Raw genomic sequence first — 19,837 nt, 5'->3', positions numbered from 1 at the left:
ATCTATATACAGAAGACGTATGTGAACAGGTCGTTCTCAGATCTTGAAGAAGATCAAGTCAGATTGCATACAATTTCTACTTGACAAATCTGTTTATTTGCATTTTACCGTAAGAAATGTGTCAGTCAGACTATACAGTACCGATAGGTGCATCTATATCTGGTCGTACATTTTACAATTTCTTCGTTTTAGGCATCACAAATGTCAACTTAGGGTTAGGGTTAGATTCTACCATAACAGCAAATAACTTCTATATCCATGTTCTAAATTTCTAATCTTCCAGACTCCAGTGTTTACGTAGTTTATATGCCGCAATGTTCTGGATGTATAATTATATTGTAGTGTCATCATAAGTGACGTGTACTATTTTTAGAAACTTCATAGACTACATAGACTTTACTTCTTATTTCTTTTATATCAAACCTTACTTGTTATTAAAATAACATTTTCACAGCTGTAATTACATAATACTTCAATCAAAATTTACTTAATATCGGGCAATTCCTCTATGCAAGGCTCATTACCTCACATAAACAGACTCAGTCAAACCGAGGCTGCCATTATTATGCTTGGTTGCATTCTGTGCTTCCATAGGATCAATTTACAGATTTTATTATCTGTCATAAGCATACTTCAGATCTTTTGAATTATCATTCTGTATGTCCAAGAATTAAGTTGTTATGTGAGATAAATACATAAGACTGGCAATGCCAAAAACAGATCATTACCATGTTTCAGAATTCGAAACACAAACAAAAGTAGGAACACCATAACACAAAATGATTTCTAAACATATAACACTTTTTGTAACATAAATTGTTCTTAAAGGACTTTTGTAATTTTTGATCGAATTTTTTTTACAATGTAGAATTTGATTAAATTCTTATTTTTCAAAACTTCGGAATATATTAAGAAAATTCAGCAAAAAAAAAAAGATAGAGTCGTGTGCTTGATTTTTAGCTGGTATGTAAAATTTGAATCTTATGCAATTTTTCATATTGGAGTCTATGGGAAAATCGCAATTTTTATAATATTTTCGCGAATAGAACTTTTTCTAAAATGCAGATTTTAATGAAACTTCTCACAAAGGTAAATAAATATGTGGCCTATAATATGGTGAAGTAAAATGTATAGGTCTGTTTGCTTACTTTTGAGATATTTGGTCATGATTAAAGTGAACTGCCCATTACAAGCTATATTTAAGACATTATTTTGAATTATTTAACGTGTCACATGTTTTCATAATGGTATTTTAACTTTAGAAAGATAGTAGCAGTGCCATTTTAATAAATCAATTCACAGGTTGCCATTAATTCATAAACTGATTTTCATTTCCTTACGCCGAATCCAGGCTTTATTCTACGTTTTCCGGATAACAGACGTTGCGCCATCACTACCGGTTTTTCAAACGTGCAGAACTACGTTAACGGAATTGTAATTTTTCTTGTATAAATGCCCAGAAACTGCCAAACATCCACTGCAATGACTTGCAGACCTGAATCACAGAAATGCAAACTTTAGAGAGAAGTTGTACTACTCAATGTACATTACCAAGGCTACTGCCCACCGCCGCAGTACCCGCAAGACTCCAGTTACGGCGTACGAACAGCCACTGTATGCAATCGCTAAGCAGATAAAGCGAAATAGGCCAATAACATAATTATGATGAGAATAAGGTTTTGATTACACCGGGTAGATTGTAATATAAAGATAGCCACATGGTAGCCTATAGACTATGAGCCAGAAGGGGTTTTGCTTCCCCGCCCACCCTGCTACTGGCGAGTGGGGCTTTTCTCCGTAACAATGCCTTAAAATACGTTACCCTCAAAACTAATAATTTTTTCATCAATTTTTACAGACAAATGGTACCATAATGTTAGTAAATCATTTCAAGTTTGCATATTTTATTTCAAAGTGTATACTAGATGCTGCAATTTGATTAAATTTCAATGTTTAAAATGTGATGTTAAAGAAGAAAAATATCGGAAAAAGATATGTTACCTTAAAAAAACAAATATTTTTGGCATAAAGTTTTTACTGCAAATTTAGATGACCAGGTAATTAAAAATTGAAGTTACTATTAAAAAGTTCAAAGATCAGCAAAAATAATGATATATAGATTACTAGTATAAGTCAAGGGAAAGCACACTTTTAGCGATTCTTAAAATGTAACGTCGTTCTTCCAAATATGCTATTTATCAATCATACCTAATTCAAACATGTTTTTCATAAAAATGTTCTATCAATTTTATATTGACATTCTTTAGTTACATGTAATACAATATTATATTTGACTATAAATTTTATTATATGCATGTATTGTAACTATGTTATGTTTTGCTCAATTATCGAAATAAATCTATCTATCTATCTACAACTATATACTTATTTATCAACAATCCTCTAACTTGTAAGATGTGTTACATTGAATTCTACATTACATTTTACGTTACCAAACATACAAATTATATTGTATGTCTTCAGTTTCTTTAAAACATATTTTATCATTTGAAAAAAAAAACGAAAGAAAAACAATATAATTCTGTTCTCAACAGTATAGTTTTGCATTTCAAACTGAAGGTTTAACTTAAAACACATGTATTAATATATATCAAATTAAGTTACAATTTACGTTACCGAACGCACTAACTATATTTCTTGTGTCTGTTACCTTAAATATACTGTAGCACTTAGAAAAAGCATATTTACAATTCATTCAAAATATGTTTTAACATAGCTTTGCATTTTAACTTTAAACCCATGTATTTAAAAAACAATCTACGTTACAATTTATGTTACCTAACATATAACCTATACATTTTCATGTATTCTGTATTGTGAACATACTTTATCTTTGAAAAATAGCAAATTTACAATGATTTTTTTTTGTTTTAAATAGTTGCTTTCAATTCTAAACACATACATTTAACAATCAAACTGTGAAACTAGAACATAATTTACATGGTCTATGATTACACCTTCACGAGAACAATACACACCCAAACATTTTTTAAACAAATAAAATATATATATTTAGCTATTTAAACACACTGTAGTGACATACTTATAATATATACAGACAGACAATGCCCGAAACAGTCCTCTATAATGATGCTAAATTTGAAACAGGCATATAAAGATATTTATAAATCTTGTGCATGTTTATGCACACAAATGTTACATTTAATTAACTGCTGTATGTTGTAACTGTGATTGTTTTTAATGTATTCATCAACATAGACTTCATCTAACATGTTGTCAATTTCAACTGTATCCTTAAGTAGATATACCATGTACATATATTCTATGGAGCCGGTAACCAGTAATGGTCATGACTGGAATACTGTGACTTTCTTTAATACTGTCTGTATATATTGATGGTAGTTCAATAAGACAATTATAGGAACTTCCTCAAAATAGGATATTCTGTAAGTGAAATTAATGTAACTCTAGTATGTATAGTGCAAAATGGGACATTAGACTGCCCAGTCTGAAGGCAAGCTCTTACAAAACTAATTCTTTTGATGGCAAATATGGGACTTTAAACTTTTATGGGTGAAGGCCGTTACCCCTTGACAAGTTTATGCCAGACAGAGGCCCTATTTGATTTCCAGTCATTTGAACCTCAACTGGTTTCTAAAGAACCTAAGGTCGGAGACAAATAATATTGGGGAACATTGTTACTAAAAGTCAAGCCACTTGTGTGAAGTTCGGAGGCCACTTCCTTCCAAAAGTTTGTGGACCTTATACTAGCAACCCCATTCAACATGAAAAGTTCGCTAGAGTATTGCCCTTCAATCATACTGGGCAGTTGCCTTTTAATAATGTTTGGTACCAAAGTTAATCTATCATTGGATTGTCTAGGTCATGAGGGCGTACATGCCCGAGGGTTGTCACCACTAGAAAATGTGTCACTGTATTTGGTACCACATTCTCTTACAGGATTCCATCTTCCTGAATTTAACCTATGTGCATGTACATCAAGTCCATCTCCATGACAGCAACTATGGAACAAATATATGTTGAGCAACACTTGTCCTGCGTTGCAAACTGCAGTGTCGTTGTTTGGGGATCTGTGTCCTTTACGTCCATTTTACTAATTCCTTCATTTCAAGATTAGTGGTTTACACTACCCTTACTGTACACATTTCGGGGGAAAGGGTTGGGTTATGACAACAATTACCGCATGGACCTTGCTCCTGACACTATCATGACTATGGCTTTATACAATTATGGAACATCAACTTGGAGGGGCTGGGTCTTTAGGATGTGTTCAGGTCTCGTGTTCTGATGGATAGACCAGTAGGGGCACGTTGTGCCAGAGTCTCAATTATGGGTCTGGTTTTACTTACTTACTCAGAAAGTGGATTTGATTAAGTGGCGGCAAGATCAACTTATCTCCAGTGTGAGACTGCAGTCTCTAAAACTGATGGTAGACATGGCTGTGCAGCCTTTATTTAACCAAAACATCCTTTGTACTTGGGTTAAAACATGAGTCCCTTCCAAATGGGAATTGGTATTTCGGGTCCTGTTGCGGGACCTGTCTGGTTTAAGCAATAGAGATTCTTGGGCTAGAGGCCTTAGGAAAGGGACTACGGGTCTTGGATCATTTACTTGAATCCTCTTTTAGATATGTGTCAGGAGAGGCAAAGCCAAGTCCGGCAATAGACCCAGAAACTGTGTCCATCTGTTTGAAGTCTTCCCAGCTTCCTGGGCATCTCAGGTTTGTCCTTGTGAAAGATGCAGAAACTATGTCCATCCATCCGCCAAACTTTCAAGAAAACCCAAGTTTCTCAGATTTGTACGTTTTGCTAGGTATCTTGACTGTGTTTTAGAAATTTAGGTCAGAATGGGTATCCCGTAGTACACATTAGTATGGGTATGATAGTCCCATTCCTGGGTATTCCAGCACGATAATTTGGTACATTTCTCCGTGCAACCCAGGAGTTTATGAACTAATGCAATATGTGTATCACCTGGCATACATTAGTGTTAGTATTATGGTCCTTGCTCTATGTATCAAGGGCCTTAATAATTTGGTGTTTTTCTAGGCATCCTGGAAGTGTATGAACATGGGTCAGGGTATCCCATGACCTTAATTTTTGTTATTATAAGATGTGTGGAATAACTGCTTCAAAATAGTAATTAACCGTCCATGGGGAATCTCGTCTGTTTTAAGGTAGCACTTATTCGTCAGAGGTCATATCTTTGGACTAATATGCTTCGCATTGCGGAGTTCATGTTATTTATTTATACTAATGATAATTATAATATGCAGTCATACTTGTACATTCAAAGAGCTATATATTCTTAATATACATTTAAATAATATTGTCTAATGAATTATAAAATCTATATACATTTATTTGATAAAGTTGTTCATGTCTGTTGATGTTTATTTATAGTCCAATGTATACACTTTTATGCCCCCGAAGGGGGGCATGTTAGTTTTCAACTGTCAGTCCGTTTGTTAGTTTGTTTGTCACAATGTTAACTTTTTGCATGAAGGTACTTTACTCGCGAACCACTGCACCCAGGACCTTCAAACTTCACATGCTGATAGTACTTATTGAGTACACGACCCCTACTGACTTTGGGGTCACCAGGTCAAAGGTCAAGGTCACCAGGTCAAAGCGCTGCGGGGGCATTTGTCACCATTAGTGGCAGCTCTTGTTTTAAAATCCTAACCATATAGGTAACACTAAAATTTTAAATATTTTTTCTTTAACATATAGTTATATTAGTCATATTTCGGAAAGGTAACGTATTATACGTGACGTACTGAATAAGTTAACTCAGTGGGCAGTTTTATTATTATATAAATCCAATTATTGAACTGTGTATTGGCCATTATCATTATTTTACAACTTAAAAAATCATCATATTTGTTGATATATGTTTATGTTCTAGTAATTTCAAAAAGAGTAACGTAAGTTACGGATAATACATAAAAGGTATGAACATATGATAATTTCAATTTTAAATACATAAACATATGTAAATGTCTTGTTTATTATAATTAATTGTACAACTGGCATGTTTATAATAATAAATTAACATAAATGGTGAATTAAATGAAAATTGGCATGGTAACATATTTCAAATATCCGTAACTCGTTAAAGCCCCAACGGAAACTTGCAAACTTTTGTCTGTAAATGCCAACTACCATAAGGTTTAAGGAAATCATAGTGTTGAAAATTCCCCCTGGTGGGGGGGGGGGGGGTCAATTGTCAGCTCAAGGTCTACTATTTGTGACCTGCTAGACAATGGTAATGGACTGCACAGTATACGTTCGGACTATGAATCAGTAGGCATCATGTTGTGTTTTGCATTTGACCTCACTCAACTGTTCAAGAAGGCTACACTTTGACATCTGAGACGTTGTCATCCTTTCGGAAAAGAATCCAAACATGTTTCGTAAATTTTCTACATCAGCCAGTTAACTGAAAAATAAGATTATTACCGGTTTGATCTCATGAAAAATATGGCCTCTACAGAGGTCACAAGGTTTTTCTATTTTTAGACCTACTGACCTAGTTTTTGACCCCACGTGACCCAGTTTCGAACTTGACCTAGATATCATCAAGGTGAACATTCTGACCAATTTTCATGAAGATCTTGTGAAATATATGGCCTCTAGAGAGGTCACAAGGTTTTTCTATTTTTAGACCTACTGACCTAGTTTTTGATGGCACGTGACCCAGTTTCGAACTTGACCTAGATATCATCAAGATGAACATTCTGACCAACTTTCATAAAGATCCCATGAAAAATGTGACCTCTAGAGTGGTCACAAGCAAAAGTTTACGGACGCACGGACGGACGACGGACACAGCGCGATCACAAAAGCTCACCTTGTCACTTTGTGACAGGTGATCTAAAAAACTTAAGTCTATTATTTAAAATCAAGCTATTTCTTAAGTTATTATTTCATGTTGATTTTTTCTATAACAATGTTTTTATAGCTAAATTATACTAATTGGTTAGTAGTATTTGTCAGCAGTACTTGTTTCTGTTAAACCCCTATCACACCAAACTCGTTTTCAGTACGTTCTAAAAATAATGTAGCTGAACGGGCTTAAACTGTGTGGCAATGGAATAGACGTAGTAGCGACATTCTACAGTCTGTCTAAGAACTTTATGGACTGGCTCGTACGGGGTTGAACGGGAATGGTGCTCCAGAACTTTGAGCCTACTCAAAAATTTCTGCTGATCATTCCATCCTACAATTAGATGGACTGACAACGTACTTACGTTTTTAGTATGTTTAGTATTTTATTCACAGTTCCTACAACGTCGATCCCGTCTGCAGTACAATTACACAAGTTAGGGTATAAATACATGCTGTTGTCGTACAGGTTCAAGATTTGGGCACAAGGTTAAGCCAAATTTATGCCTTTTGGTTTCTGACTCTGCCCTCCTTCATCCTCGGACTTGAAGACAGAGTTGTCAGAAGGTGCAGGGAATAAATTATGACACTCATCCTCTCGACTTTCACGTTCAGGGGATGACTCAGGAGACTGTGTATCGGTTTTTGTCGTTGGTCTTTTACTGCTTTAACACTTTACACCCCATTTCTGTTTGGCTTCATTTTTCTTTGGAGTCATATTGATACTTGCCTATTGCTGTGGATTTTTTTGTGTCTTGAGCGGTTGAAGACACAAACGAGAATGAAAACTGGCCGAAGTGTGATGGCTTTTAGTAGCCATCGGGCCAGAAGGTGATTGCAATTTACGTTCTGAACGTACTAGGGAGAGATGAGGACGTAATAAGAATGAGGTAAACTGAATGTGAATGAGTTGGTCGAGTTAACAACTAGTTAGAACGTATTTCGACGTACTTGGAACAAAGAAGGACTAGTAACAAACTTCTTTAATCTGACTACAGACGGACTTGGACTGCCTACAAACGGTGTCCACATGAGGTGAACTGGCATTTTTTCCGACCTGAACTTACTATAAATGGACTTTAAACAGGATAAAGAAGCGTTGGACGTATTGAAAGCTGTTTAAGAACTAACTATGATAGCATTATGGATATTTTACGGCCAAAGTAAAAAGTTTATGTTCTAGCCAGATCACAGCCCATTTTACAATATTTTAGAACGGGTTGGGTCGTTTTGAGAACTAGTTTGGTGTGATGGGGGCTTTACACAAATACTGTAATAGTATTTCTATTTAAGCACGATATAACAAACTTAAGCAAATAGCACAATATAACAAACTTAAGCAAATAGCACGATATAACACACTTAAGCAAATAGCACGATATAACACACTTAAGTATTTGCTTAAGTGTATTTCTTATTTCTATACTTTGTTTTCTGTAAAATTCAGAATTCTGATATAAATGAACAAGAGCGCCGCCATGCGGGGCAATATACGCCCGAAGGCTTACATCATAAGATTAGAGCAAAATTTTAAGAACTTGACTGTTGTAGCCCCAAAGGACTGGAACAACAAAAGGAAAACTTAAAAAAACAAATCTAAGTCCACAAAAAAAAAAATCAAAGTCTACAAAAAAATCCTTATCAGGTATAGGTTTGTAAAAATACACCTTAAAATTGGAGGTACCATCCATGTTGTACCACAGAAAAGTGGTCTCGGTTTTTCCCTATGGCCAATAATAAAAAAGTTTCAAAATAAGCTATTTATAGTAACATTAAAGGGAAGTTATTCAAAAAAAAGAAATTATTGTAAGTACAAAAAAGAGATCTGCCAAATAAAAACAAGACCACTGCAATGCAGAGCAATATACACAAAGCAAAGTCATATATGACCTTTGACCCTTAAGTGTGACCTTGACCTTGAAGCGAGTCATCCAGAACATGCGCTCTGCACATCATTACAATGTGGTGAACATTTCTGCCAAGTTTCTTTGAAACCCTTCCAGCAGTTCAAGAGTTACAGAGCGGACAAGAAACAAACTGATATGACTTTTGACCCCTAAGTGTGACCTTGACCTTGAAGCAAGTCATCCGGAACATGCGCTCTGCACGTCGTCTTGGTGTGGTGAATATTTGCGTCAAGTTTCTTTGAAATCCTTCAAGGGGTTCAAGAGTTACAGAGCGGACACGAAACAAACTGATATGACCTTTGACTCCTAAGTGTGACCTTGACCTTGAAGTGAGACATCCAAAACATGCGGTCTGCACATCGTCTCGGTGTGGTGAACATTTGTGTAAAGTTTCCTCGAAATCCTTCAAGGGGTTCAAGAGTTACAGAGCGGACACGAAATTGCTAACGGACAGACGGACGGATGGACGGACAGACGGACACCAGCGTCATAACATAATACGTCCCTTCGGGCGTATAAAAAGTAAACACTGAAGATGCATAAAATGCAAAAACAAGCATTTGAAATAACAGATTTAACTGAGCAATTAGTTAAGTTTTTTCGTGAAATTGGGGCTTTGGTCAGTATTATAATACCTGCTTATAATGCATACATATTTCTCTTCTCATTAATTAAACCATAAATACTGTAATAAATAATTTAACCTGTGCTGAGAAACTCTTAAGTATAGTCTTTCTAGACAGGTTACACTGTCATATTCAATATTGTAGGAGATATTTGTAACATGTTACTTAAGGTATTAGATCACTAATAGAGAATCTCCTTTTTGAAGAGTATTCAATTCCTACCATAAACCTACTTTTACTGCAATTCTTAGTGGGGCGTAGGTTCAAGCCCTACTGGGACCAATTTTTTTCCCCTTATTTTCTAGTAAGTTTTTACTTCTTTCAAGACTTATTGCTAATTTCTTGTACAAAAATTGAAAAAGATTAATCTTATAAGCGATTTCTTGGTGTTCAAAATGAATTTACTACTTAAACAGAAGGGGTAGAGATACACATCTTTAAAAATATTGAGTTACACGCGGTGAAAGTTCTCTATTTTGCTTTCACTCTTAGATTATACATTGTGGAAGAAATTTAGGTAGGTTTTACGTCTGCCCTTAGGTTATTTTTAAATGGAGTCAGCAAAATTCAAAACAGAAACACAGCATTCGACCTTATTTTTTCAATGTTGAAGTATGAATTCTGTTGCATTAAATCCGTTTACTTGCGGCACCATAGAAAAAATGATACTGACATTTTTATTTTGTGTTTTATAATTGTTTACCAATAGTTTGATGTTTCTTTTATTAAAATTAATGGTAAAATGAGTTCTCTGCAAACGTTTTGGATAGTGGCTATCAGTTTGAAATTTGTCTCTACATGAACTTGAGGAGATACCATAAGTTATAAAAAATTTATAAAAAACGGCACGGTAAAATTTGTTTAAAAATTGCAAAATAGTGCAAAACATGGTTACCTTTCAGAATATACCAAGCAAAGGCCATTTTGTTAACATTACTATTAGTGTCCTAACACCTTAATATGAAATTAGATACAGCCCATTGTACTGAAAACTAATATATTATCAAAATATCGGTAATTACACATGTCATATAGCCGGTCAGATGATACTCTGACCTGCGCCATAAACTTAAAGTTGAACACTTCTGTTGCTGTATACACTGTTTAACTCATAAACTCATTTAAATGATCAGGGCTTTTTTTGTATGTTTTTTTTCTGGCCGACGTTTTAAAAATAGTCAGTCACAGATATCATTTATTGACTTTCTAGTGCATTAAGATAAAGTTTAGTTTCATTGTATGGTCAATACATAATATTTGCCCTACACTTAAACTTTACAATCTATAGAGATAAAGTAAGACAACATAACCTATACTCTCTCTCTCAATAATCTTAATCTAGCTTAAAGGTGTATACCCCCAGAAAATACTGACAGCTTTAAGTTAATACAAATCAAGTTTTTTCAAGTTTTATTCAAGCAAATGTTAAGTCCCACTTATGTGGGCAGCATTAACAGAATATAATATATACAAATACAAACATTTAACATACAGTGACACATTGGAAAACGGCCATTGTTATTGTCTTTCATAATTTTTATAACTCTAATTCGATATTACATGTATAATGAGTAATAAATGAACATGACACTGTATAAAAGTTACTGGAGAACAATAGCAATAAAAATTACTGTTCAGTATGATTAAAGGAAACATGTTGATGGAGAACAGTAACATGTTGATGGAGAACAGTAGCAATGAAAATTACTGTTCAGTATGATTAAAGGAAACATGTTGATGGAAAACAGTAGCAATAAAAATTACTGTTCAGTATGATTAAAGGAAACATGTTGATGGAGAACAGTAGCAATGAAAATTACTGTTCAGTATGATAAGGAAACATGTTGATGGAGAACAGTAGCAATGAAAATTACTGTTCAGTATGATTAAAGGAAACATGTTGATGGAGAACAGTAGCAATGAAAATTACTGTTCAGTATGATTAAAGGAAACATGTTGATGGAAAACAGTAGCAATGAAAATTACTGTTCAGTATGATTAAAGGAAACATGTTGATGGAAAACAGTAGCAATGAAAATTACTGTTCAGTATGATTAAAGGAAACATGTTGATGGAAAACAGTAGCAATAAAAATTACTGTTCAGTATGATTAAAGGAAACATATTGCTGGAGAACAGTAGCAATGAAAATTACTGTTCAGTATGATTAAAGGAAACATGTTGCTGGAAAACAGTAGCAATGAAAATTACTGTTATAAGTATGATTAAAGGAAACATGTTGCTGGAAAACAGTAGCAATGAAAATTACTGTTCAGTATGATTAAAGGAAACATGTTGCTGGAGAACAGTAGCAATGAAAATTACTGTTATAAGTATGATTAAAGGAAACATGTTGCTGGAGAACAGTAGCAATGAAAATTACTGTTATAAGTATGATTAAAGGATACATGACTTAAAGACTTAAATCTGACTGGAGTCACCTTGTACTATTTAACTGACCTGTCAAATCATGTTTCTGGCTTTCGTGTTAATCTTATATGGGCGTGAACAGAATATAATGAAGGCCGGGAACAAGTTCTGACAGGTCAAATAAATTGTACAATACTTCCCCAACTTTGAAATATTTAAAAAAAAACTATAGGGCATGCGCCTTTAGGTTAATATTTATAAATCGATTTCTTTGTGAAAATACACCATATATGCACAATTTTAACATTATACCAAGGAGAAACTAAAACCATTGTGCACATTATTTGTATCTAAAGTAGATGAAAAAATTAAATCTGCAGTTATCTACAGGAAATTACTAAGGATATCTTACTTTAAACTGTTACTGGTATGTGGTATGTGTAACAAATATTATTAACTGACTTACAGTAATTAATTATAAAGTTGGACAGTTGTTTTTGAGAGTTTTGGTAATGAAACAGTAATGAAGACTGTCAGTGAAAAAAAACATTTTTTTTTTTCAAATGTCTGCAAAACTTATTTTCTTGATAATTATATGGAATAAAAACATTGTCACAGTGGAAATTTAAATAATTCATCAGTTTGATTACACACTGGATATAATAAAACCTGCATAGATATTTCAAATTTATCTGATGAGTTGCTATGGAGACTACAGTCTTAACTACAAAAGCAAACTTAATACACCTACTGCAAAATATAGTGTTTGACTGTTATTCTGAAACAAGGATATGAATAATAATCATGTTCCGATAGTTTGTGTGTTGTTGCTGTAACATTTGTTGTTGAATTACTAATCAAACAATCATGTTACGACAGTTATTTAACTTGTTCAAATGGCGGACCAACTCTAATACTGATCAAGATACTGATGACGACACAGATAGTAATGCTTATGATGATCCTGAAGAAATAAGTAATGCAGATCATGTGAAAGATGTTGATAACACTTCTGATGAATTAATAGAGATGGTTTGTGAACAATGTGAAAAAGATGGTATTATATCTACTGCTGAAGGATTTTGTGTTCCGTGTTTGGATTATATGTGCACAATGTGTCTCCGGTATCATGCAAGAAATCTGCCCAAACATATTCTGCTTGATAAAATCAGTATGCCGCAGGACTTTTGTCTTGACACATGTCGGTTACACCCTAGAGAAAGAATCAAGTTCTACTGTAAAACATGTAAGGATGTTGCATGCCTTACATGTACAGCTGACGATCACAAACAGTGTTCAGGCATCTTACATATTCCAATGTTTCTGAAAGAAACGGATACTAGCAAGGACTTTAAAGACACAGTAGAATCAATAGACAAAATCTCAAAGGCAGCAGCTCATAGAAAACAAATTGCTGATGAATTCCTAATATATATTACAAAAAGCAATGAGAAAAATTTACAAGTCATTAAAAAGAAACGACAAGAAATTAAAAAAACCATAGAAAAACAACGTGAACAGAAATTTCAAGAGCTTGAAGCAGAGAGAGCTGAAGTAATCAGGAAACTAGATGAACAGCAAAGAATTAAGAAGAAAAGGATTCTAAAACAAGAGAAACAAATTCTAATGAAGATAGATGAAGAAGCTGAAAGCTTAGAAAAGTCATGCAATAATGATCTGGTCAGTGCTCAATGTAATGTTTCACATTATGAGCAGATAAATTCAGAACTTAAGGCATTAGCTAATGATATAGAAAGAAAAAATGATCACTATAATAAGAACCGACTTTTTATTGCAACAGAAAGGGCAAACAGTAAAATAACACAAATAAAAAAGGTTTTGGAAGAAGACCATGGGGTAGACAAACTTATAGATCATGAATTTTTGCCATTACAGAAAGAAATAAACATAGATTCACCATTAGAAACTATATCGTTAGGTTCTTTACATGAAATGAAGATTGCAACCGAATCAAAAATTAGGGTCTTAGGGTCTGGAATGTATCAAGGAATGGTTAAAGCCTCCAACTCCAAATTTATTGTCTTATACCATAAGAACAGGTCAGTAACATTTATTGATACGGAAAAGATCTTGTCAAGTTTAAAACTGCCCAACAGTCCTTATGATATTACTAAAATAGACAATGATCTCGTGGCTGTCACAGTTCCCGAAGAAAAGAGGATTTTCTTTATAACAATTGAAAACTCATCTGTATTAACAGTATGTAAGACTATCAACACTGTTGAACAGTGTTATTCTATTGCTTATCACAATAACTGTCTCATAGTTATAGCAATGTATGGGTCTTCCATGAACAATGGACATTTACAATTCTTAGACATGGCGGGAACAGTTTTAAAGACTTATACTTTTCACAAAGTCAAGGTAGAATCTTTTCTCCTGGAAATAAGCCTCATAAATGATATATTATACATTGGCTTTGCGTCTGCCATTTCTGGCAGGTTTGCTCTGGAGGCATTTGATTCAAAAAGTCATACTTCAGTAGTAAACAAAGAGTTTCCAGCTTGGTTGTGTGAAGGTTTGGCCACTGATAAAAGAGGGACAGTATATGTCTCTTCTGGTAAGTCAATCTATAAACTGCCTCCTGACCTCAGCAAATACAGTTTAATGTTCAAATGTGAGTCAAAAGCAGGTGCCCTACATTATTGTGAACAGGAAGATAAACTATATGTCGGGTTAGAAGAAGGAATTGTGATCCACAATTTCACTTAGAACTTGCACTGTATGTAAGAATTATTAACCTTTGTTGGAAGGTCATCAGTAACCATTTGAACAGCTGATGTGTCATTTTGCGCCTTTTTTATTTAGTTTTTTGTAAATAAGAGAAAAACATCTGGTTAGCACAATACAGACTTTCAAGACAAAATGTGTCTACTGAAATTAACACTCTTTTAATAAAATCTTTTCTAAAACAATAGCTCGTCGAACACGAAATGCCCCCCTTGATGCATTCAGTAATTGCACAAGGAACAGAAATTATATGCTCACTGTAAACAAAACTTCTACCATTCTGGTTTAATATGACCTTGACCTTTAACCTATTAACCTAACAAGAGATTACAGATTGATCTTGGCGCCATCCACTGAGCCATTTTTGAATGTTCCAAATTTCAAGACTAGCTCAAGGTCAAAATCAAGGTCAAATTTCATTTAGGTACAAAACAATGTGTATGTGGTCCAAATTTGAAAGCGGTGGCTTGAGAAATGTGAAAGCAGGTCACTAGATCAATTTCAAGGTAAAGTTCATTTCGGTAGACAGAACTATGCATGTGCTTCAACGAGGCTGTAGCTGGAGAAATGTGAAAGTAGGTAATAGATAAAAATAAATGTAAAATTTCAATTCAGAACACAAAAATATGCATGCAGTCCAAATTTGAAGCATGTACCTTCAAAAATGTGAAAATAGGTCACTAGGTCAATCTCATGATCAAAGTTTATTTCGGTACACAAAACTATGCATGTGGTTCAAATTTGAAGGCTGTAGCTTGAGGAATGTGAAAGTAGGTCACTAGGTCAAAATCAAGGTCAAATTTTATTTCAGAACACAAAACTATGCAAGTGGTCCAAATTTGAAGCCTGTACCTTCAGAAATGTGAAAGTAGGTCACTAGGTCAATCTCAAGATCAAAGTTCATTTCAGTACACAAAACTATGCTTGTGGTCCAAATTTGAAGGCTGTAGCTTGAGAAATGTGAAAGTAGGCCACTAGGTCAAAATCAAGGTCAAATTTTATTTTGGAAAAAAAAAACTATGCATGTGGTCCAAATTTGAAGCCTGTACCTTCAAAAATGTGACAGCAGGTCACTAGGTCAATAACAAGGTCAAAGTTTTTTTCATTACACAATCCTATGCATGTGGTCCAAATTTGAAGGCTGTAGATACAGAAATGTGAAAGTAGGTCACTAGGTCAAGATTAAGGTCAACTCATGTCAAGGTTCATCTTGCCACTCAAAACTATACATGTGGTCCAAATTTGAATGATGTAAGTTATGGACATGAAGATTCTAAGTTTTTCCCTATATAAGTCTATATGAACCATTTGACCTCTGAGGCAGGGCCATATTTGACCCAAGAGGGATAACTTGAACAAACTTGGTAGAGAACCACTAAATGATGCTACATTACAACATACCAAAGCCACAGACTTTGTGGTTTGGACAAGAAGATTTTCAAATTTTTTTCCTATATAAGTCTATATAAACCATGTGACCCTAGGGGCAGTGTGCGACGTTAACGGTATCCCGATCGCCAATGGCTACGAAAATTCGGCTCGGGCGACAGAAAATCGGCAGACCGTAGCCCGTTGGGCTATGAAAAATTCTGAGGAATAAATTTACCAAAAAGATCAATGCAAACGTGGGAGAAAAATAGTTGCTTTGAAGCTTCAAACTTCGCTCAAATCCAATCTCAAAAGCGAATTCAAGTCGCCCGAATTTTGTTTTGGATGCGCACCCGCTAATCTTTTGACAATTTGCACCATGTCATAATGTGCGTTGAATACACATACACACTCGCCGATAGCATAATTTAAGCTCCGCCTACTTCAGGTACTTGTGAGATTTTCGGGAGAAGTGTGAAAGCAAATCAAATTATCGGTTTCACCAGAGGCAATTGTGATAGGCCAATCAGCGCCGCGGTTACGTCTTTGACACTTAGCATTTAATTGTCAACACATGCGAGTCGTTTTCTAAATAACTGTCAATTACATATGCGATTAATTGGAATTATACACACAATTATTTGGTATCCATGGTAAAAGAACGACATGTAAAGTATTAACTTCGTAAAACTAACTTTGATGGATGAATTGATTTGAATACCGGTATGTATTTCTAGGTTTGACACAGTTTACTTTCAGTTTTATTCGAATGAGACACTGTTCACACAAGTGGTGACTCGGTATAAATGTGTATGGTAAAATGATGTAACTAAGAAAATGAGTTGTCATTGAATCAATTCACAGCGTCGAGGTAGAAATATAAAAATTATTGGAGTCTTCCAACTTCTCCCTAAAGTCTCCCCACTTCTCCTTAAATCAGTTTGAGGGATAATTAATTTCTCCCCAAAAAAAAAATGGGCCTAGCGAGACCCCTGGAAAGTCTACTGCCAAGCTATTTCTTGACCCCCATGTCTACAAAGCTGTTTAAATCACTTTTCATGACTCTGTGTCTTTGACTTTCTGCACAATTTTGTGAACACTGTTTCAGATTTTGAAATCAATTCTGAAAAACTCATACAAATTTCTGAAATATATCAACCAACCTACAGCAGTATATTGAAAGAAATTAAATATTACTAGAATGAAAGTCTTGTTCATTCTTGAGCGAAAAATAGTGGGGCTATGAAAAATTCTGTCGGGCTACAAAAAATTGGAAGTCCGTAGCCCCATTGGCTACGGTGTTAAAAAGTTAATGTCGCACACTGTAGGGGTGGGGCCATATTTGACCCCAGGGAAATAATCTGAACAATCTTGGTAGAGGACCACTAGATTTTGCTACATACCAAATATCAAAGCCCTAGGCCCTATGGTTTTGGACAAGAAGATCTGAAACCATTTAACTGTTCCTAGCCAATGTGACCTTGACCTCTGAACTAATGACCTCAAAATCAATAGGGGTCATCTGCTGGTCATGGCCAAACTAACAATCAATTTTCTTGACACTAGGCCCAAGCGTTCTTGAGTTATTGCCTGGAAACCATTTTACTGTTCCTGGTCACTGTGACCTTGACCTTTGATATACTGACCTCAAAATCAATAGGGGTCACCTGCTGGTCATGACCAACCACCCTATCAACTTTCGTGACCCTAGGCCTAAGTGTTCTTGAGTTATCATCCGGAAACCGTTTTACTGTTCAGGGTCACTGTGACCTTGACCTTTAACATACTGACCTCAAAATCTATAGGGGTCATCCGCTGGTCATTACCAACCTCCCTATCAACTTTCATGATCCTAGGCTCAAGTGTTCTTGAGTTATCATCCGGAAACCGTTTTACTATTAAGGGTCACTGTGACCTTGACCTTTGACATACAGACCTCAAAATCAATAGGGGTCATCTGCTGGTGATGACCAACCTTCCTATCAACTTTCGTGACCCTAGGCCTAAGCGTTCTTGAGTTATCATCCGGAAACCGTTTTACTGTTCAGGGTCACTGTGACCTTGACCTTTAACATACTGACCTCAAAATCAATAGGGGTCATCCGAAGGTCATTACCAACCTCCCTATCAACTTTCATGATTCTAGGCCCAAGTGTTCTTGAGTTATCATCCGGAAACCGTTTTACTATTCAGGGTCACTGTGACCTTGACCTTTGACATACAGACCTCAAAATCAATAGGGGTCATCTGCTGGTGATGACCAACCTCCCTATCAACTTTCATGATCCTAGGCCTAAGCATTCTTGAGTTATCATCCGGAAACCGTTCTACTATTCAGGGTCACTGTGACCTTGACCTTTGACATACAGACCTCAAAATCAATAGGGGTCATCTGCTGGTGATGACCAACCTTCCTATCAACTTTCATGATCCTAGGCCTAAGCGTTCTTGAGTTATCATCCGGAAACGGATAGGTCTACATTCCGACCGACCGACCGACCGACCGACAGACCTACCGACCGACCGACCGACCGACATCTGCAAACAATATATACCCCTCCTTTTTCAAAGGGGGGCATAATGAAGAGCACAGTGAAGAAAATAAAATAATTTGAGTATTAATATGACCTGTATTCTAAAAGAGTCTTTCTGTTCAGTGATTGACTGATTGTTCTAGAGAGATGTCCTTTATAATACAGATAGCAGTTACTGTATATGTTAATTAGATGTCAGTCAGACTTTGACTGACAGGTCAATTTGCTATAAACAAATCTCTAACTTAAACAGAGATACCTTTCTTAGCAAAAGTGCTCTCTTCCTAAGATAAGATAAAGAAAATTTCAAAACTTAAAAGAGATATTTATTAAAATTCAAGAGATATGTTGCTAACTGTGAAAGTGCTAGCCCTTACACTAAAAGAGCTATCTGCTTAACCTTTAGCCTGCTGGCGGTAAGTGATTTTGCCTTTGCGACCAGTCAGTCATTAGATTTTCAATGAACACCCCTTCGAATAATAAATGGTACTGCCCAAATTGAAGGATAGACCAATTCATCTTTGAAATTTAGCAGGGTTACGGGGTAAAGGTTAACACTATGACATATCTGTCATTTAAATGGAATGAGATGTTGTTTTGCCTTAAAATGCTGGAAAGTGGCCTAGGTTAAATTTGGATTAACTTTAAAAAGGAATTTTTAGAATACTAAATTTTGTTCAGTATACATCTAAGACAGAGAAGAAATACAATTTTAGGCAGTTTAGTACGCCATAGAAAAAAGTCCATACCTTGCACTACTTTTATGTGCATTCAAAATGGCAACATAGTTTTCTTTCAATATATATCATGGTCAATTTTGAAAACAAATTTTGAGGTAAGTTCTGGTTTAGATAGAAAGATAATTCTCCAACAAATCAGTTGGTACTTTGACCTAAGTTTTCTCATTCAAAGATGTTTGAAATATTAAACAAAAAAAAATAGAGGACACTCGGCCAAGTGGTTAGGGCTACTGACTCCAACTGGCCCCTCATCAATGAGGGTTCAAGCCTCGCTTGGGACATTAAATTCTTATGACCAGCTGGCTTATGGAAGCTAGGTCAGTGGTACTACACAGTTACTTTGGGTAGGGATCTTGTAACAAGAGGGCCATGATGGCCCTATATCGCTCACCTGAGTTTAATTGCTTTCTTGAAAAAAATTCTTTGCTAAAGCTAAACAAATAACCCCATGGGGTGGGGTCAATTTGACCCCGGAGGTAATGATTTGAACAAATTTTGTAGAAGTCTACTAGGCAATGCTACATGTCAAATATCTAAGATCTAAGCCTTCTGGTTTATTTTTAGAAATTTTTTGAAGATTTTCCTATGTAAAATCAAGTGACCCCTGGGATGGGGTCAATTTTAACCTCGGGGGTCATGATTTGAACAATTT

General features: G+C 35.2%; 1 protein-coding gene across 1 annotated transcript; it reads left to right on the top strand.

Annotated features, from left to right (window-relative positions):
- Positions 1 to 12,659: 12,659 nt before the first annotated feature.
- LOC128550816 (uncharacterized) lies at positions 12,660 to 14,525 on the top strand. Its single transcript, XM_053530641.1, has one exon. The coding sequence runs from the start codon at positions 12,660 to 12,662 to the stop codon at positions 14,523 to 14,525; it is 1,866 nt and encodes a 621-aa protein (XP_053386616.1).
- Positions 14,526 to 19,837: the final 5,312 nt, after the last annotated feature.

The sequence above is a fragment of the Mercenaria mercenaria genome, chromosome 18, assembly GCF_021730395.1.
Source record: "Mercenaria mercenaria strain notata chromosome 18, MADL_Memer_1, whole genome shotgun sequence".
NCBI lineage: Eukaryota > Metazoa > Mollusca > Bivalvia > Venerida > Veneridae > Mercenaria > Mercenaria mercenaria.
The sequence above is the reverse complement of the archived record's forward strand: the minus strand, read 5'-3'. Positions and strand labels throughout refer to the sequence as shown.